At 44.7% G+C, this 22,148-nt stretch overlaps 1 protein-coding gene across 1 annotated transcript; it reads right to left on the bottom strand.

The window, feature by feature from the left end:
* Positions 1–4,134: 4,134 nt before the first annotated feature.
* On the bottom strand, positions 4,135–21,762 carry tram1 (translocation associated membrane protein 1). The gene is made up of 11 exons (XM_071414133.1): positions 21,480–21,762; positions 19,966–20,029; positions 16,995–17,119; positions 16,756–16,872; positions 10,740–10,798; positions 10,074–10,158; positions 9,777–9,847; positions 6,768–6,872; positions 5,978–6,121; positions 5,503–5,657; positions 4,135–4,705 (listed from the first exon to the last, which is right to left on the bottom strand). Exons 1-11 carry the CDS (start codon positions 21,600–21,602, stop codon positions 4,635–4,637), a joined length of 1,119 nt encoding a protein of 372 aa, XP_071270234.1. The 5' UTR covers positions 21,603–21,762; the 3' UTR covers positions 4,135–4,634.
* Between the last annotated feature and the right edge of the window lie 386 nt (positions 21,763–22,148).

Genomic DNA, 22,148 nt, shown 5'->3' with positions numbered 1-22,148 from the left:
GTTGTCTGTGGAAAACATTGTTCCGGGGCTCCGGTGGCTAAGTAGGTTACCTCTGCTGCTCCTAAAAGTTCTGGTCTACTTCAACCATTCTAGCTGAATCCGCTTTCTACAGGTTTCAACTGCTTTTAATGAAATTATTACAACCTAGATGTCTCCAGTCCTGTATAGGGGTCAACAATCTCAAAACCTTTGATATGATACACAATATTAAGACATTAGGTTACATTAACTCCTGTGATAACTCACAAATTAAATATAAATTTGCATAACTGACAATTCTACAATGATCTTTAAAAAAAAAACGACTTTTTAAACCACTGATGGACAATTCTATATTTCAGTTCACTGTAAAACTGCATATCAATATTTTAACGCAGGTTGTGTGAAGCATAGCACCACCATGTGGTGCTACATAGAACTATTTTAACCTAATTTCAACTCATGAACTTTGACCTCTACATTTTACGTTTACATTTTAGTCATTTAGCTGACAATCTTATACAGGGCCTGTCATGCCAAATCATGTTTTGGAAGTTCTAGCAACAGCCCTAGCAACAGAAGCTAGAACTCATCGAACCCCATTGTGACGCAGGGGGGAGGGGGGACTTTTTGGCATGACAGGCCCTGTTTAACAAACGCATCTCAAGGCTAAGTTCATCGTTAGTACCTTCGTAGCCGCATCGTAAAATCTCAGAGATGTTTCCCAAAACCACCCTTACTAAAGTTGCACTTGAAAACGCTCGTTATTTATCTCCATCAGTTATTTTCATTTATCTGCATATCCAGCCCTTAAATTTAACCTCACAATGTGTTTTACAATGTTATTTTCTGGACAACCAGGGCTACAAGTAGAACACAAAGCAATTTGACGTATTGGCATTCATTCATTTTTTTTATACAAATCTCCCCCAAAAAATTGGTCTGCCATAGAAAAAAAACAGATAAAAATGTATTTATATGGATGCTTTGAGTAAATAAATTGTTTGCTCACTCAGAAATTACTATCCATGACCAGTGACAACTGTGAAGAGTTTGGAATTTGTGACAGCAACTATGTGAGCTTATTACAGTATTATAGACATGTCCCATAGGGAGGCGCACAATTGGCTCAGCGTCGTCCGGGTTTGGCCGTCATTGTAAATAAGAAGTTGTTCTTAACTGACTTGCCTAGTTAAATAAAGGTAAAATAAAGGATGCATAAAAAAAATGAATCACAGTGTCACCAGCAAACAACCCCCACACCTCCTCCTCCATGCTTCACAGTAGGAACCACACCTCCTCCATGCTTCACGGTAGGAACCACACCTCCTCCTCCATGCTTCACGGTGGGAACCACACCTCCTCCTCCATGCTTCACGGTGGGAACCACACCTCCTCCATGCTTCATGGTGGGAACCACACCTCCTCCATGCTTCATGGTGGGAACCACACCTCCTCCATGCTTCATGGTGGGACCCACACCTCCTCCATGCTTCATGGTGGGACCCACACCTCCTCCTCCATGCTTCATGGTGGGAACCACACATGCTGAGATCATCCGTTCACCTACTCTGTGTCTCACAAAGACACGGCGGTTGGAACCAAAAAGCTCTAATTTGGACTCATCAGACCAAAGGACAGATTTTCACCGGTCTAATGACCATTGCTCGTGTTTCTTGGCCCAGGCAAGTCTCTTCTTCTTATTGGTGTCCTTTAGTTATGGTTTCTTTTCGGCAATTCGACCATGAAGACCTGATTCACGCAGTCTCCTCTGAACAGTTGATGTGTCTGTTGTGAACTCTGTGAAGCATTTATTTGGGCTGCAATTTCTGAGGCTGGTAACTCTAATGAACTTATCCTCTGCAGCAGAGGTAACTCTGGGTCTTCCTTTCCTGTGGCGGTCCTCACGAGAGCCAGTTTCATCATAGCGTTTGGTGGTTTTTGCGACTGCACTTGAAGAAACTTTCAAAGTTCTTGAAATTTTCCAGATTGACTTAAAGTAATGGATCATCGTTTCTCTTTGCTTATTTGAGCTGTTCTTGCCATAATATGGACTTGGTCTTTTAACAAATAGGGCTATCTTCTGTATAGAGCAATTAGGCTTAAGTGCCTTGCTCAAGGGCACCGACAGATTTTTCACCTAGTCGTAGTTTTTCACCTAGTCGGGTATCGAACCAGCGACCTGCCTCCCCACCTCTAGCTGAAGTGTATTCATTGGGATGGTTGAGGTAGTAAAATTCATTATAATTTCTATGTATTTTTTACATGATTACATTTTGGTCATTTAGCAGACAGTTATCCATCTTCCTCGGTCAGCTCACTCAACTAATAGGTAAGACAACCACATCGCAGTCAAACATTATATAACTATATTTCTACAAATAGCATTTTAGTCTAATAACAATGACACATTTCTTTGTGTAAATTATTTTTAATGGCAACAAGTGGGCATGTTAAATGAAAGTAGAGTCACGGTGGGTTTTATGCCATGTGTCATGAGGAGAACTAGCATTTGGCACGTTCAGTTAAAATTAAAGGGGGGGGGGGGGGGGGCATAAAACAGAACGGAACATTTCCTTATCCATAATGTCTTCAACAACAAATTATATTCTCATGGACATTTTCAAAAGGAGACATAAATACAAGGTCTACATCTCCAAATGGCACCCTATTGTCTTTAGAGTGCACTACTTTAGACCAGAGTCCTAGTCTAAAGTAGTGCACTATATTAGGGAAATAGGGTGCCATTTAGCTCACAGCCTTCATGTAGATCTGATAAAGAGAGAGATATAGGGAACATATCCTTTCAGTGTCTTGGTAGGCACTCTAGATGATCTCTAAACCAACACAACTCCACGGTTGTATCCCAAATGGCACTCATATATATGGGCAGTGGTCATGGCACCCTATTCCCTATATAGTGTACAGAGACACAATGGGCTGTGATCATAAGTAGTGCACTAATATATATATAGGGAGACATTTAGGAGGCACATCAATAATTGCTTCCTCTCTCCACACAGAGTGACCACTGATCCTGCCATTGGCTGGATTGGGGTAAACAGCCCTATCCAACCACGTTAGATCAGCGATTGCTTCAGGAACAAAGGAAAGACCACAGGAAGGAAGCATTAAAACAGAGACGTAAAACAGGGCCTGGGACGTTTTTTTTTTTTTTACAGCACCAACGCAAAAGGCTTGAAAAGTAAATTAAAACTCCAAATTCTCTAGAATGGCCTTCCTATCCTTGTTCCCTGTCCTGCGTTCTCACTGCCAGTGTCCTGAGAGAATGTCTGGGACTCAAATGGGACCCTATTCCTTATGTAGTACACTACTTTTGACCAGGACCAATACAGCTCTGGTCAAAAGTGGAGCACTATATTGGGAATAAGATGGTATTTGGGACACACAAAGTAGGTTAAAGCACTATGGTGGAAACTAATGAATCCTATCCAGTCTAGTAACCCTTGTGTTGATGAAGGAAAGGAAACAAGGGGGAATGAAGCCATTTCAACTACTGGAAAATAAAAAAACGATGTAACTAAACCTCTGATACAGACTGAGGGAAAAGTAGGCAGGGGCATGGAGTTTCTCTGCTAGTGATTCCAAACAGATGGGAATGAATTCAAGAAGCCCTTTTGTTAAAGAAACAGAATGTCATACAGTATACAGTCTGATAAATAAAAATGTTGAAAAAAAAAAAATGGCATATGAAATGTTTGACTTTAGAAACAGATAACTGAAAACACTGATTTTTTTTCTCCATCATTCCTGAAATTTTAAAACTGTACAAAACAATCTGTATCAATAGGCACTTAAATAAGTTATATATATATTTTATTTTTGTAATTTTTTTCTCTGTAGTAATGGCACGTGACAATATGGGAAAATCGGGATCACTTGAGATTGGCAAGGAGCAGATAAAGCTAAGATGCATTGTGGAGTTTGTAGTCCTACTGGGAGGAGCTGTAGTCCTTCAGATAAGATCTAGGTTGAAGTTTCACCATACTGTTTATACCAATTCAATACATGTTGATCTTCAGAAGTGCTTAGGGGGGGGGGCCAGGGTTCCCCAACTGGAGGCCCATAGTTAACCAAAAAATTAAAAAAGTTTTTATTTTTATTGTTGGAAATAAGACTAGAAACACCAGCCAATCAGCTCCAAGTCATTTTAAATTTGAGAAATATGTTCCAAAGTGATTGTATACAAACGTAAGCAAGATTTGAAATTATTATGTTTTAGTCAAATATTCTATCAGTTTGGGCTTCTTTGCGGTCAATTTGAAGTCTTCAAATTGTTTGTAATTATGCTCCGGCCCCCTGACCATCTACTCAAGAAAAAAACTTGGCCTGATCCCTGGCATAGGGGTGGATTTGGGATTGGGCTGTTGACAACAGCTAGAGCAGTGGCATGAGAAGGCTGGGTGCAGCCTGAGGGGGACAGGATAAAAGGGAGTCTTTTTGGGGTGGGTAGGGGTTGGAGGGGTAGAGGGGGACCGGATAAAAGGGGGTCTTTTTGGGGTGGGGAGGGGTAGAGGGGGACAGGATAAAAAGGGAGTCTTTTTGGGGTGGGTAGGGGCTGGATGGTAGAGGGGGACAGGATAAAGGGGCGTCTTTTTGGGGTGGGGAGGGGTAGAAGGGGTTGAGGGGGGACTTTATGAGGACTTCTCTTTCTTTGATCTCGGCGAATCAGCTCCGTTGGAACTTACTCCGTTCATTCCATTGGCTGAAAACGACAGAGAATGAAGTGAAGGTACATGGAGCAAGAGAGAAAAAAACGAACAGTACAATGACATTTTTCTCACTTGAATCTGAAAAACTGCAATAACTTCCATTAAAACAATATAAAAGCCTTATCAAAGAACTTTCCCAGACGTATTCTTTCACATTGTCAATGCATATCTTCTGGCATTCTAATATAGGGTTGCTTCCTGGGTTATATAGGGTTGCTTCCTGGGTTATATAGGGTTGCTTCCTGGGCTATATAGGGTTGCTTCCTGGGCTATATAGGGTTGCTTCCTGGGCTATATAGGGTTGCTTCCTGGGTTATATAGGGTTGCTTCCTGGGCTATATAGGGTTGCTTCCTGGGCTATATAGGGTTGCTTCCTGGGTTATATAGGGTTGCTTCCTGGGCTATATAGGGTTGCTTCCTGGGCTATATAGGGTTGCTTCCTGGGCTATATAGGGTTGCTTCTTGGGTTATATCGGGTTGCTTCTTGGGTTATATAGGGTTGCTTCCTGGGCTATATAGGGTTGCTTCCTGGGTTATATAGGGTTGCTTCCTGGGCTATATAGGGTTGCTTCCTGGGCTATATAGGGTTGCTTCCTGGGCTATATAGGGTTGCTTCCTGGGCTATATAGGGTTGCTTCCTGGGCTATATAGGGTTGCTTCCTGGGCTATATAGGGTTGCTTCTTGGGTTATATCGGGTTGCTTCTTGGGTTATATCGGGTTGCTTCTTGGGTTATATCGGGTTGCTTCCTGGGTTTCTGCAACTATCCTCTGGTATGTAGTTCTGCTCACCTTTGTCTTTCTTGGACTTGCTCTTGGGAGCTTGGGGCTTCTTGGGTTTCACGGGCTGGGCCTGGGCCTGCTCTCTCCACCTCCTCAGCTGGAAGTTGATGAACTTCCACATCATGAAGGCCTGAGTCACACAGATGGTCGCCAGCACAGTGATCCTGTAGGGAAGGAGAATAAAAATGTGTTAGCCACACTTAAAGTATGACGTGGTTGATTCATGAAGGTAGATTAATTTAAGTGGTTTCACAGCAATTCAAAAACTAAACAGCTTGGCTGACTTCCACCACAACCAAGGCCCAAGGCAAAATGTCTCTGGTATTTTGGTCCAGCAGCACCGTGCACGTGCCAGACACAGTGTGAGGTCAATCTTGCATTGCACCTATCTGCGGTTCATTCTGCTGCCAGTGGCAACGTCATATCGCTCAGTCATCTCCCCCCGCCCCCCCCCCACCACACACACACACTCTCTCTCTCTTACCGAACGAAGAGTACATTGAAGTTTCCGTTGGCCAGGTCCAGTACCTGTTGATCAGCGTTGGCCAGGCCGAAACCCACAGTCAGGACAGACAGGGACAGGGTGAGCAGCCGTCCAAGAACAAACAGTACTGCCCAGACAGTAAACCTAGGACAGACAGACAGACACAGGGTGAGCAGCCGTCCAAGAACAAACAGTACTGCCCAGACGGTAAACCTAGGACAGACAGACACAGGGTGAGCAGCCGTCCAAGAACAAACAGTACTGCCCAGACACTGAACCTAGGACAGACAGACACAGGGTGAGCAGCCGTCCAAGAACAAACAGTACTGCCCAGACGGTAAACCTAGGAGACAGACAGACACAGGGTGAGCAGCCGTCCAAGAACAAACAGTACTGCCCAGACGGTAAACCTAGGAGACAGACAGACACAGGGTGAGCAGCCGTCCAAGAACAAACAGTACTGCCCAGACACTGAACCTAGGACAGACAGACACATGGACACACACACAAGTTAGATGCCCATAACATCTAGTGCCTCCCTTTGTTCTCCATCTTCTTTTTCCAATTGATATGAACACTCATTACTCAAGACCTTAAGAGAGTGTAGCTAGCTAGACCAACTTCCTTGTCTAAAATGCTAAGATGGCATCTTGTTGTTATTGTAGGGCTTTGAAGTATGCTGTGTGTCCTCAACTTCAACTCACTCAGTGTGTGACCTCAACTGACCCAGTCAGTCTCTTCTGTGTGTGTGAATGTGTGTGTGTGTGTGTGTGTGTGTGCGCGCGCTCACCCAGTCTGTCTCTTCTCGTTGCTGAAGTAGACCAGGCGGGACACATGGAAGAGAAGCTCTACAAAGCAGTGCAACACCAGCAGGACCAGAGCCAGACGATTCAGACTGGAAGACACAAAATGGACGCTGTTAGACGCGTCGTAGAGAGGTAGCTATCACCATGATCTATTTTTGTAAGATAAAAAAGGCCCCAGAAAGCACCAAAAAGTAGATAAAGTATTGGGACATACTGAAGCTACTAAGTTCAGCTAAGGTTGAGCGTGGGAGCAGGCCTACTCAACAATAATAAAGAACATGGTGACGTGACCCTGCACTCGACGGTTGACGTGACCCTGCACTCGACGGTTGACGTGACCCTGCACTCGACGGTTGACGTGACCCTGCACTCGACGGTTGACGTGACCCTGCACTCGACGGTTGACGTGACCCTGCACTCGACGGTTGACGTGACCCTGCACTCGACGGTTGACGTGAACCTGCAGCCGACGGTTGACGTGAACCTGCAGCCGACGGTTGACGTGAACCTGCAGCCGACGGTTGACGTGACCCTGCAGCCGACGGTTGACGTGACCCTGCACTCGACGGTTGACGTGACCCTGCACTCGACGGTTGACGTGACCCTGCACTCGACGGTTGACGTGACCCTGCACTCGACGGTTGACGTGACCCTGCACTCGACGGTTGACGTGACCCTGCACTCGACGGTTGACGTGACCCTGCACTCGACGGTTGACGTGACCCTGCACTCGACGGTTGACGTGACCCTGCACTCGACGGTTGACGTGACCCTGCACTCGACGGTTGACGTGACCCTGCACTCGACGGTTGACGTGACCCTGCACTCGACGGTTGACGTGACCCTGCACTCGACGGTTGACGTGACCCTGCACTCGACGGTTGACGTGACCCTGCACTCGACGGTTGACGTGACCCTGCACTCGACGGTTGACGTGACCCTGCACTCGACGGTTGACGTGACCCTGCACTCGACGGTTGACGTGACCCTGCACTCGACGGTTGACGTGACCCTGCACTCGACGGTTGACGTGACCCTGCACTCGACGGTTGACGTGACCCTGCACTCGACGGTTGACGTGACCCTGCACTCGACGGTTGACGTGACCCTGCACTCGACGGTTGACGTGACCCTGCACTCGACGGTTGACGTGACCCTGCACTCGACGGTTGACGTGACCCTGCACTCGACGGTTGACGTGACCCTGCACTCGACGGTTGACGTGACCCTGCACTCGACGGTTGACGTGACCCTGCACTCGACGGTTGACGTGACCCTGCACTCGACGGTTGACGTGACCCTGCACTCGACGGTTGACGTGACCCTGCAGCTCGACGGTTGACGTGACCCTGCAGCTCGACGGTTGACGTGAACCTGCAGCCGACGGTTGACGTGAACCTGCAGCCGACGGTTGACGTGAACCTGCAGCCGACGGTTGACGTGAACCTGCAGCCGACGGTTGACGTGAACCTGCAGCCGACGGTTGACGTGAACCTGCAGCCGACGGTTGACGTGAACCTGCAGCCGACGGTTGACGTGAACCTGCAGCTCGACGGTTGACGTGAACCTGCAGCTCGACGGTTGACGTGAACCTGCACTCGACGGTTGACGTGAACCTGCACTCGACGGTTGACGTGAACCTGCACTCGACGGTTGACGTGAACCTGCACTCGACGGTTGACGTGACCCTGCACTCGACGGTTGACGTGAACCTGCACTCGACGGTTGACGTGAACCTGCACTCGACGGTTGACGTGAACCTGCACTCGACGGTTGACGTGAACCTGCACTCGACGGTTGACGTGAACCTGCACTCGACGGTTGACGTGAACCTGCACTCGACGGTTGACGTGAACCTGCACTCGACGGTTGACGTGAACCTGCACTCGACGGTTGACGTGAACCTGCACTCGACGGTTGACGTGAACCTGCACTCGACGGTTGACGTGAACCTGCACTCGACGGTTGACGTGAACCTGCACTCGACGGTTGACGTGAACCTGCACTCGACGGTTGACGTGAACCTGCACTCGACGGTTGACGTGAACCTGCACTCGACGGTTGACGTGAACCTGCACTCGACGGTTGACGTGAACCTGCACTCGACGTTGACGTGAACCTGCACTCGACGTTGACGTGAACCTGCACTCGACGTTGACGAGAACCTGCACTCGACGTTGACGAGAACCTGCACTCGACGTTGACGTGAACCTACAGTAACGTTGACGTGAACCTACAGTAACGTTGACGTGAACCTACAGTAACGTTGACGTGAACCTACAGTAACGTTGACGTGAACCTACAGTAACGTTGACGTGAACCTACAGTAACGTTGACGTGAACCTACACTAACGTTGACGTGAACCTACACTAACGTTGACGTGAACCTACACTAACGTTGACGTGAACCTACACTAACGTTGACGTGAACCTACACTAACGTTGACGTGAACCTACACTAACGTTGACGTGAACCTACACTAACGTTGACGTGAACCTACACTAACGTTGACGTGAACTTACACTAACGTGAACTTACATTAACGTGAACTTACACTAACGTGAACTTACACTAACGTTGACGTGAACTTACACTAACGTTGACGTGAACTTACACTAACGTTGACGTGAACTTACACTAACGTTGACGTGAACTTACACTAACGTTGACGTGAACTTACACTAACGTTGACGTGAACTTACACTAACGTTGACGTGAACTTACACTAACGTTGACGTGAACTTACACTAACGTTGACGTGAACTTACACTAACGTTGACGTGAACTTACACTAACGTTGACGTGAACTTACACTAACGTTGACGTGAACTTACACTAACGTTGACGTGAACTTACACTAACGTTGACGTGAACTTACACTAACGTTGACGTGAACTTACACTAACGTTGACGTGAACTTACACTAACGTTGACGTGAACTTACACTAACGTTGACGTGAACTTAGTAATGTTGACGTGAACCAGGTCTTACTTGAGGATGTAGGCTCCTGCGATGTGGACCAAGTACAGAGCGATATACACCAACTGACGAGGAATATCCTCCTACACAACACACACACACACACAATGTCAGCAAAATATTCACTCTGTTAGTGAGCGTAATGACCTCAAGCAAATGTTTGAAATTCTTTTTAAAAAACACAATGTTAACGTATGGAAATCAAACAAGAAATGGTTTGTAGCCTGTCTGCATGACTAGTCATTCTACTTCTGAGTTCAGTAACTTCAACCCCACCCCAAAAAAACACACACACACACAAACACTCACTTTCTTGGTCTTCTGGAAGTAGAGCTCGGGGAGAGCGTGAAGCCAGTAGCCCATCTGACAGATGAAAAAGAATTTCATCTGGAACCTACAAGCAGGACAAAATAAACACCAAGTCTATCAATTCTACCTTACATTTTTTATTTTTGGTTATTTATCAGAAACCTTTATCCAGAGCAATTTACAAAATCAACGCATTCAACTAAGCTAGGTATAAATCACAGTAAGTAAAACTTCCTCCTCAAACAAGTAGCTATCATTTGCAATCAAATCTCTCAGAATAATGAAGCACTAATCATATTGGTTGAGACACAAAATGGGACACAGGATGAGTAATGCCGACTAAAGAGTCATTCCATACGGGAGTCAGTACCAACCTGTATGTTAAAAAACAAACCCACCTACTTCCTTTAACGTCTATGCAAAATAGCACCAGTTGACATTAGTTTACATGTAGAACTGAGAACCAAGAATGATGAGTGGTGGTTGGTCATTACAAAAGGAAACAGCTAGAGGTGATATGGAAAACACATGGAAACGTTTACTTGTGTTTAGTTGTACACACACCTCTTTAAAAAAAAAAAAAAAGGGGAAGTAGACACTCTAATGAGCCTTTTGCACAATGTACTTGTTTGCATTGCGTTGACATGGTCCGGCTCCAATACTTACGGCATCAAGGTATGAGGGTAGCCTTCCCACAGATTCACTGGGTTGGACAGGAAGTTCTCCTGGATGAGAAGATTAGAAAGAAAGAAATATATAACCATGAGGACAAGAGACAGAGGAGAAATGCTCATCTGTGGCTGGTTTTGTGAATAACGTGATACGCCTGTAATATTTTATTTTGAATTGACTCAACTCTGTCTCACGCCCCACCGCTAGCTGTAAAATGAGCTAGTGTTAGCTTATTTAGGTCTCACCAGCTACAATGGATATTAAAATTCAAACCACAGAGAGGCCGCAGCCAAGTCCAGCAGCGATGATGCCGAGCTCCAGCTAGCTCCTCGTTAAAAGCCTTTCCCCCCCTTCCAGAAGTGTCACCAGGATAGGGTGATTTTTAATATTGGAGGGAAAGATGAACAGAGTCAAGTACAGAGAGATTCTTAATGAAAACCTGCTCCAGAGCGCTCAGGACCAAAGACTGGGGGCGAAGGGTCACCTTCCAGCAGGACAACGACCCTAAGCACACAGACAGTGACAACGCAGGAGTGGCTTCGGGACAAGTCTCTGAATGTCCTTGAGTGGACCAGCCAGAGCCTGGACTTGAACTCGATCTAACATCTCTGGAGAGACCTGAAAATAGCTGTGCAGTGACGCTCCCCATCCAACCTGACAGAGCTTGAGAGGATCTGCAGAGAAGAATGGGAGAAAGTCCCCAAATACAGGTGTGCCAAGCTTGTAGCGTCATACCCAAGAAGACTCGAGGCTGTAATCACTGCCAAAGGTGCTTCAACAAAGTACTGAGTAAAGGGTCTGAATACTTATGTAAATGTAATTTCAGTTTTTATTTTTATAATAAATTCACTAACATTTCTAAAAACCTGTTTCTGCTTTGTCATTATGGGGTATTGTGTGTAGATTGATGAGGGGGGAAAAATCTATTTTATAATTTTTAATATAAGGCTGTAACGTAACAAAATGTGGAAAAAGTCAAGGGGTCTGAATACTTTCTGAATGCATTGTATAGAAGGGTCAGTACCATATTAACAATGTACAGGGATACTGGAGTGATGGAGGTAGATATGTATAGGGGTAAGGTGACTATATACAGGGTCAGTACCATATTAACAATGTACAGGGATACTGGAGGGATGGAAGTAGATATGTATAGGGGTAAGGTGACTATATACAGGGTCAGTACCATATTAACAATGTACAGGGATACTGGAGTGATGGAGGTAGATATGTATAGGGGTAAGGTGACTATATACAGGGTCAGTACCATATTAACAATGTACAGGGATACTGGAAGGATGGAGGTAGATATGTATAGGGGTAAGGTTACTATATACAGGGTCAGTACCATATTAACAATGTGCAGGGATACTGGAGTGGTGGAGGTAGATATGTATAGGGTTAAGGTGACTATATACAGGGTCAGTACCATATTAACAATGTACAGGGATACTGGAGTGGTGGAGGTAGATATGTATAGGGGTAAGGTGACTATATACAGGGTCAGTACCATATTAACAATGTACAGGGATACTGGAGTGATGGAGGTAGATATGTATAGGGGGAAGGTGACTATATACAGGGTCAGTACCATATTAACAATGTACAGGGATACTGGAGTGATGGAGGTAGATATGTATAGGGGTAAGGGGATACTGGAGTGATGGAGGTAGATATGTATAGGGGGAAGGAGACAGGGATACTGGAGTGATGGAGGTAGATATGTATAGGGGGAAGGAGACAGGGATACTGGAGTGATGGAGGTAGATACAGTGGGGAGAACAAGTATTTGATACACTGCCGATTTTGCAGGTTTTCCTACTTACAAAGCATGTAGAGGTCTGTCATTTTTATCATAGGTACACTTCAACTGTGAGAGACGGAATCTAAAACAAAAATCCAGAAAATCACATTGTATGATTTTTAAGTAATTAATTTGCATTTTATTGCATGACATAAGTATTTGATCACCTACCAACCAGTAAGAATTCCGGCTCTCACAGACCTGTTAGTTTTTCTTTAAGAAGCCCTCCTGTTCTCCACTCATTACCTGTATTAACTGCACCTGTTTGAACTCGTTACCTGTATAAAAGACACCTGTCCACACACTCAATCAAACAGACTCCAACCTCTCCACAATGGCCAAGACCAGAGAGCTGTATAAGGACATCAGGGATAAAATTGTAGACATGCAACAGGCTGGGATGGGCTACAGGACAATAGGCAAGCAGCTTGGTGAGAAGGCAACAACTGTTGGCGCAATTATTAGAAAATGGAAGAAGTTCAAGATGACGGTCAATCACCCTCGGTCTGGGGCTCCATGCAAGATCTCACCTCGTGGGGCATCAATGATCATGAGGAAGGTGAGTTATCAGCCCAGAACTACACGGCAGGACCTGGTCAATGACCTGAAGAGAGCTGGGACCACAGTCTCAAAGAAAACCATTAGTAACACACTACACCGTCATGGATTAAAATCCTGCAGCGCACGCAAGGTCCACCTGCTCAAGCCAGCGCATGTCCAGGCCCGTCTGAAGTTTGCCAATGACCATCTGGATGATCCAGAGGAGGAATGGGAGAAGGTCATGTGGTCTGATGAGACAAAAATAGAGCTTTTTGGTCTAAACTCCACTCGCCGTGTTTGGAGGAAGAAGAAGGATGAGTACAACCCCAAGAACACCATCCCAACCGTGAAGCATGGAGGTGGAAACATCATTCTTTGGGGATGCTTTTCTGCAAAGGGTACAGGATGACTGCACCGTATTGAGGGGAGGATGGATGGGGCCATGTATCGCGAGATCTTGGCCAACAACCTCCTTCCCTCAGTAAGAGCATTGAAGATGGGTCGTGGCTGGGTCTTCCAGCATGACAACGACCCGAAACACACAGCCAGGGCAACTAAGGAGTGGCTCCGTAAGAAGCATCTCAAGGTCCTGGAGTGGCCTAGCCAGTCTCCAGACCTAAACCCAATAGAAAATCTTTGGAGGGAGCTGAAAGTCCGTATTGCCCAGCGACAGCCCCGAAACCTGAAGGATCTGGAGAAGATCTGTATGGAGGAGTGGGCCAAAATCCCTGCTGCAGTGTGTGCAAACCTGGTCAAGAACTACAGGAAACGTATGATCTCTGTAATTGCAAACAAAGGTTTCTGTACCAAATATTAAGATCTGCTTTTCTGATGTATCAAATACTTATGTCATGCAATAAAATGCAAATTAATTACTTAAAAATCATACAATGTGATTTTCTGGATTTTTGTTTTAGATTCCGTCTCTCATAGTTGAAGTGTACCCATGATAGAAATTACAGACCTCTACATGCTTTGTAAGTAGGAAAACCTGCAAAATCGGCAGTGTATCAAATACTTGTTCTCCCCACTGTATGTGTAGGGGTAAGGAGACAGGGATACTGGAGTGGTGGAGGTAGATATGTATAGGGGAAAGGGTGACTAGGCATCAGGATATATAATAAACAGTAGCAGCAACGTAAATTATGATTGTGTGTGTGTGTGCAGGTTACGCAAGTGTGTAGAGTCCGTTTACCAGTCTTATGGTTTGGGAATAGAAGCTGTTCAGGAGCCTGTTGGTGTCAGACTTGATGCATCGGTACCGCTTGCCGTGTGGAAGCACAGAGAACAGTCTATGGCTTGGATGGTTGGAGTCTAACGATTTTCTGGGCCTTCCTTTCACACCGCCTGATATAGAGGTCCTGGATGGCAGGGATCTTGGTTGCAGTGATGCACTGGGCTGGCCGCACCACCCTCTGTAGCGCCATGCGATGGAGGGCGGTGCTATTTCTATACCAAGCAGTGATGCAGCCAGTCATGATGCTCTCAATGGTACAGCTGTAGAACATTGAGGATCCAGTGATATGGACACCAAGGAAGTTGAAACGCTCGACCCGCTCCATTGCAGCCCATCGATGTGGACGGGGGGGGGGGGGGGGGGCGGCGTGCTCGGCCCTCCATTTCCTCTAGCGCACGATCAGCTTCCTGGTCTAAATGATGTTGAGGTAGAGGTTGTTGTCCTGGCACCACACTGCCAGGTCTCTGACGACCTCCCCGTAGGTTGTCTCATCGTCGCCGGTGATCAGGCCTACCACTGTTGTGTCGTCAGCCAACTTGGTGTTGGAGTCGTGCCTGGCCACAGAGTGGGTGAACAGGGAGTAACAGGAGGGGACAAAGCACACAGCCCTTTGGGGCCCACGTGTTGAGGGTCAGCATGGCGGAGATGATGTTGCCTACCTTCACCACTTAGGGCGGCAGGTAGCCTAGTGGTTAGAGCGTTGGGCCAGTAACTGAAAGGTTTCTGGATCAAATCCCCGAGCTGATAAGGTAAAAATCTATCGTTCTGCCCCTGAACAAGGCAGTTAACCCACTGTTCCTAGGCCGTGATTATAAATAAGAATTTGTTCTTAACTGACTTGCCTAGTTAAAAGGTTTAAAAAAAATAACATCTATTTATCTGCCGGTGAGGAAGTCCAGGATCCAGTTGCAGAGGGAGGTGTTTAGTCCCAGGGTCCTAAACTATGGTGTTGAACGGTGAGCAGCATTCTCACATTGGTATTCTTCTTATCTAGATGGGTGAGGGCAGTGTAGAGTCCAGTTAAGATTGCGTCATCTGGCCTCCCGGGTGGCACTAAGACTGTAGCCAAGCCTTAGTGTTCTTGGGAAGAAGAATGATGGCGGGTTATCTTAAAAAGGTGTGAGGATTACAGACTGGGACAAGGAGAGGTTGAAAATGACAGTGAATATGCCTGCCAGCTGCGTATGCTCTGAGAACGCACCCTGGAATACCGTCGTGCCCCGCGGCCTTGAGCTGATTAAAGACCTCGAGAAATTTAAAAAAAAGTTGGCCTCAGAGAGAGACCACCCAGTCCTCTGACTCGGTGGCGGCCCTCACATCCGCCACAATGTTGTTATTCAGTATTATTGTTTTGCATGAATAACGAGGATACTACTTTCAGCATTTAGTCTGCATTATTTTGGTAAGACAGCTGTGTGTACATTTTCATTCACATTGGGTAATTCACCCATTAAAAAACAGCCCATTACCAAAATAGCCTTGCTTGTAGCTAATATTCATTACCAAAACGGCCTTGCTTTAGTGTGTAGGGTGCTGTCCATTGTGTTGATACAGTGCAGATGGGCTACAGATTTCGAGCCAACCTGTAACTTCAAAAAGTACTCAATGGTCTGAGTGTCGGTATTTGAACTTTATGTTTGTGGTAAAGCGTGATAGAAGCAGAGCGCAATACAATTCCAGTGCAAGAACCCCCCCCCCCTCACTGATTTCAACAGACCCCCCCCCCCCCGCTCACTGATTTCAACAGACCCCCCCCCGCTCACTGATTTCAACAGACCCCCCCCGCTCACTGATTTCAACAGACCCCCCCCCCCCCCCCCCTAGTCACTTTATCCTGGCGCCAGGTCTGTCTGCTTGGCTTGGTAAGTAATATCCACCAAATAAGACATTTCTACCCTCTTTGCATTATGAAATGTTTAAAATGAACTTGTCTCAGCAGCATATATATATATATGCTGCTGAGACAAGTTCATTTTAAACATTTCATGTTGACAGCGGTGCCAAAAAAAAAAGTCAATACCCCCCCAAGCTTTTGCACCCCCACTTTCAGACAAAGTCAGACGCCCAATGCACACACAGACTCAAAACACAGACAGTTACACCCAGTAAACAAATAGTCCAGTATTAAAACCATTTAAAAATCACCTATTAACATCACACACACCAGTAAACAAATAGTTTAAACCGTGTACTGACATAACGATGATTGTGCCCCAGTAAACAAATAGTTTAAACCGTGTACTGACATAACGATGCTTGTGCCCCAGTAAACAAATAGTTTAAACCGTGTACTGACATAACGATGCTTGTGCCCCAGTAAACAAATAGTTTAAACCGTGTACTGACATATCGATGCTTGTGCCCCAGTAAACAAATAGTTTAAACCGTGTACTGACATATCGATGATTGTGCCCCACACATCTACCTACCGACATGAGGATGTTGGTTCCCCATCCGAAGGAGAACAGGTAGAAGACAGAGAGCTGGCCTGACTCGTTGAACTTGCTGTGCTTGGTCTTAGAGAAGTGCATCTTCCGGTTGATCTTCTGTAGAAAGAGACACATGACAATGAGTCAATCGAGGTCAAACTGATCAGTGAAAAATAAGACTATAATAACCAATGAAATGTACAGAAAAACATAGTAAGTGTCTGAGTGTCAGTACTTACATCCAGTACATACTCCTGAATGATGGCGTGGATAATGATGGCCACCAGCATGTAGAAGAAGACTGTAGCCACATCCTTCAGACCGTGGTGGAAGTGGTTCACCACGCTCTCCTCTGGCAGGCCCTCTGATAGGGAGACATAAAGCATTCATAATCCCTTCATAAAGCATTCATAATCCCTTCATAAAGCATTCATAAAGCATTCATAATCCCTTCATAATCCCTTCATAAAGCCTTCATAAAGCCTTCATAAAGCCTTTATGTTACCGCCCCAATGTTTCTATTAGTAAATAGAACATCACGCCATCTAGAATGTAGTGAGATTGCCTAGCAGGCAGCCTCGGGGCTGGAGATCCTTCATACTGTGGGGGGGGGAAGTGGTTCACTACACTCTCCTCTAGTAGGGAGACACGAAGCATTTACTAAGCCTTTTATAACCCTTCATAGTTGCCTTATACTGTATATACATTTATAAGAAGTTGTTCAAAACAGTGTCTTCTGGACCCTCTGATGGAAGAGATACATACAGATTAGAGGTCGACCGATTAAAATCGGTATGGATGATTAATCTGGGCCGATTTCAACTTTTCATAACAATCGGTAATCAGGGTTTTTTTGGACGCCAATTATGTCCGATTACATTGCAATCCACGAGGAGACTGCGTGGCAGGCTGATCACATGTTACGTGAGTGTGGCTGCAATGAGCCATGGTAAGTTGCTAGCTAGCATTAAACTTATCTTATAAAAAACAATCAATCGTCACATAATCACTAGTTAACTACACATGGTTGATGATATTACTAGTTTAACTAGCTTGCCCTGCGTTGCATATAATCAATGCGGTGCCTGTTAATTTATCATCGAATCACCGCCTACTTCAACTTCGCCAAACGGGTGATGATTTAACAAACGCACATTCGCAAAAAAATCAATCAGTATATTTTTATAAACCTGCATATTTAGTTAAAAGAAATTCATGTTAGCAGGCAATTGTGTCACTTCTCTTGCGTTCACTGCACGCAGAGTCAGGGTATATGCAGCAGTTTGGGCCGCCTGGCTCGTTGCGAACTGTGTTTCTTCCTAACAAAGACCGTAATTAATTTGCCAGAATTGTACATAATTATGACATAACATTGAAGGTTGTGCAATGTAACAGCAATATTTAGACTTATGGATGCCACCCTTTTGATAAAATACAGAACGGTTCTGTAATTCACTGAAAGAATAAACGTTTTGTTTTCGAAATGATAGTTTCCGGATTTTACCATATTAATGACCAAAGGCTCGTAATTCTGTGTGTTCATTATAATTAAGTCTACGATTTGATATTTGATAGAGCAGTCTGACTGAGCGGTGGCAGGCAGCAGCAGGCTCGTAAGCATTCTTTCAAAAAGCACTTTCCATCCCTAAGACAAGGAAATGTTATTAGGATTAAATGTCAGGAATTGTGAAAAACTGAGTTTAAATGTATTTGGCTAAGGTGTATGTAAACTTCCAACTTCAACTGTATATGAAATACAAATATGAAACCAGCTTTCATATGTTCTCATGTTCTGAGCAAGGAACTAAAACGTTAGCTTTTTTACATGGCACATATTGCACTTTTACTTTCTTCTCCAACACTTTGTTTTTGCATTATTTAAACCAAATTGAACATGTTTCATTATTTGAGACTAAATAGATTGTATATATGTATTATATTAGGTTATGGGTGCATTGTTCATTCAGTACTGTTGTAATTGTCATTATTACAAATATATATAAAAAATAAATAAAATTGTCCGATTAATTGGTATCGGCTTTTTTTGGACCTCCAATGAATCGGTATCGGTCGACCTCTAATACAGATGCATCATTACAATTATACTAAGTTCTCACTTTTTAAACATATTTGCTTTACAAAGCCTTTAAAAAGCAAAAAGGTTTACTCAAGCAACTTCACTACCAAAGTCCTGCCTGACCTGCTACTGTAGTAATTTAGCTCCAACAAACATCAGCCTGTTAATGAATGACTGAGGGGGTTGTATCCCAAATGGCACTCTATTCCCTATATAGTGCACTACTTTAGACCAGGGTCCATAGGGCTCTAATCAAAAGTAGTGCACTATAAAGGGAATAGGGTGGTATTTTGGACGCGGCCCCTGACTCTGATAAGAATATCGGCTCTTCAAATAAAATCCGACATCGTAAAGCACATTCCATCATTCCACAAGCCCTCTTGTCATTCATGGCTTTAAATGAAGGAGTGTGTAAAATAACATTCATTCACCTTGAGATGAGACTTGTGGATTGTGTCACAAATGGTACCCTATATAGTGCACTACCCAATGGGGCCTGGTCAAAAGTAGAGCAATATTTAGGAAATAGGTGGCGATTTGTGACTCAAACAAGATACCGTGGCCTGTTACACTCCAGCTCCAATCCTTCCAGGAGGACCTAACAGGAGGACCTAACAGGAGGACCTAACAGGAGGACCCAACAGGAGGACCCAACAGGAGGACCCAACAGGAGGACCCAACAGGAGAACGTTATAAAATCAGGAAGACTAAATGTAGCTCCACAGGGGAAAAAGAAACACCTCTGAAAGCAGGTGTTCTGTAACTGGTAGGCCATGTGAGAACTTCTATTCTCTAAACACACAGGAGAGGCCTTCTAGTTCTACAAGTAGTCTGTAGATTCTAGACATTGTTAAGTTTCTATACTGGATAACAGGCAAACTAGTTCCACACACACACACACACACACTAAAGAACAGGTGGACAAGAACGGAAGATGTCACGAGGTAATTGTTGACTTGCCATTCATTCAAAAATAAAATGTCACCCGAAAAAAAGTTAGGAAAACAAAAGAGGAAGAATCCACCTCCATACCAGATCCTTGTCTTTTTGAGCTTCACTGTTTGACCCAGTGAAGAAGGGGGAAAAAAGAAGGACGCAAGTACAGATGGGGCCACTAAAAAAGTTAAACTGACCGTTTGCAGAGATTGTAACGTTGTATTGGACAGTGATGAACAGCACTGCAACCTTCGAGGTGACCTGCATCACAGCGGGGACAAGGGAGAGGATTGATTAGAGGACATGAAAACACAGGGTTCAGTCCCCAATAGTACCCTATATAGTGCATTACTTAGTCTGGCTCTGGTCAAAAGTAGTGCACTATATAGTGAATAGGGTGCCATTTGGGACAAATTCAGGGGCTTGTATCTGAGTCATTGACTAAAAGCAAACCACAGCATGATTTTCTCATTAGCCTTCTGGCCTCTGTGGGTAGCTTACTGTGGTGTTAAATAAACCAGGTAGCATTGTCGATTTACTGACTAGACCACAAAGTATCAGACAGAAACCTTGCAAACCATTCAATCCAATACTACAGATACGATTGAATGGAAAAAACAAGGGGATTTTGATTTTATTAAGAATGTATATAAATATGGCAAGACTGATTCATAACTATACATTTGCATTACTCAGTTTTGTAATACAGTAGGTTATATATTTTAGATGTGCATCATCAATGTGACTACAGCACATCAAGGCACAAGAACTCCAACTCCCACAATGCGTCTCCTCAGCTCAATGCTGGCGCTGAATTTTATGCTGCATTCACGCCGAAATCGGAACTCTTAAACTCGGAAATGTACAACTTGCTAAATGGATGAACGCAACACATGTATAACTACAACCAGTTACCAAGTAAAACTTTCCTAGTTACAACTAGCACATTAACGCAGCATTAGTAAAGGATGATTCATGTAGCCTAGTAAGCTAAACATGAAACCAAAAAAAAAAGAATTCCGTGTAAACCAACAATTAAAAAAATACATTTTTAAAACCTACGCTCTTCAATTTGTAAACGGAATAGGCGATTCTTAGGACTTTCTGAACCGAACTTTTGTGTTTTCGGACGAGCGGGGCTACCTATAAACGATGACAAGCGCCCAGTGATTGCCACGTAGCCTACACTTTATTTGCGAATAAAAAGTATCCCATGCTGGACAGTCTTCCACAATATTGTAGCCAGCGAAATTGCAATATTGTGGTCGCTAAAATGTAAAAATCTATGTAACGCTCGTTCGTTAGGCTACTTTGTTGCCCCAAATATTACAATGTTGTGTCATATACGACGTAGACCAAGTTATTAAAATGTACAACTGACCAGACAACCCGGCGGGGAGATGGGTGACAGTTATAAATCTAACTACTAGGCTACTACACGCCTTTTCAAATCAAAAGACACTTCTGCTATTACCATTTACTTGAATATTACAATAAGCACAACCTAAAAAAAAAAAGATGAGAAACTTTGGATTTGTCACTAGAGCAGGAAGAGTAGATCAGCCATGTCCATTTTCAAGAGACTGACGTAACGGAACAAAATCATCTTCTCTGCCCAGTTGACACAATATAGTTAGGCTCAGTATGGCCTATTTGGAAAACTAGGCTCTTACTGCACCCCAGACCCCTCCAACATGTGGACTAGCCTTACCTCAAACATCAACCCGAGGAGGAACACCATAGCAACACAGGAAACAATATCTGCATGGTTCTGGATGATAAACTCGTGGCTCAACACCGGCGGGTTCTTGTTGGTCTTTTTGCGGATCCCCATTTTTACGTCTTCCAAAAGTGAACTTTTATTGACCGGCGCGACTCAGAAGCAGAGTGAATCGGGTATGACCACGTATTCGTTATTGTTATCTGTCCGTCCCCGTCAGCTCTAAAGAAAGGCACCAGTCTTCCTCCTGCTGCTCTCTCTCACACAGAACCACGGGCCAACAAACAAATATCGAGTCACTCTTATTTTTTGTGGGAGGATCTAGCCGACGCTCGTTGCTGGTAGAGCGTTTTTTGTTACACACTCTCTAGAAGGTTCGTGAGCGGTTTACCGCCCCCTATATGTCCGGAGTATGCAGACCGTCGGTTTTATGTGCCAACCGCCATCCACAACCCCGCAAGTATATTCGATCTACATGCTGACTACACCGCTCACGTTATGTGCCCGAGCGTTGCAATATAAATATACGCATACATGTTATTCAGTCATTGCATCCACATTGCTGACACATGTCAACGAGCGTCTTCATGGCCAGGCGCTAAAATAGAACTTGATTCTATTTGTGACGCACTGATGCGATGCAAGTCCCGCCTCTCCCAT

The sequence above is a fragment of the Salvelinus alpinus genome, chromosome 8 (assembly GCF_045679555.1).
Source record: "Salvelinus alpinus chromosome 8, SLU_Salpinus.1, whole genome shotgun sequence".
NCBI lineage: Eukaryota > Metazoa > Chordata > Actinopteri > Salmoniformes > Salmonidae > Salvelinus > Salvelinus alpinus.
Note: the sequence above shows the minus strand (reverse complement) of the source record. Positions and strands in the feature narration are given on the sequence as shown.

Excerpts from the sequence above, each read along its gene's own strand:
- tram1 (XM_071414133.1), bottom strand. The coding sequence starts at position 21,602 with ATGGGGATCCGCAAAAAGACCAACAAGAACCCGCCGGTGTTGAGCCAC. Across the intron at positions 9,848-10,073 it reads ACTTCCAGAAGACCAAGAAA|GAGGATATTCCTCGTCAGTT; the intron begins GTGAGTGTTTGT and ends TGTGTTGTGTAG. Across the intron at positions 5,658-5,977 it reads TTCAATGTACTCTTCGTTCG|GATCACTGTGCTGGCGACCA; the intron begins GTAAGAGAGAGA and ends CCTTCCCTACAG.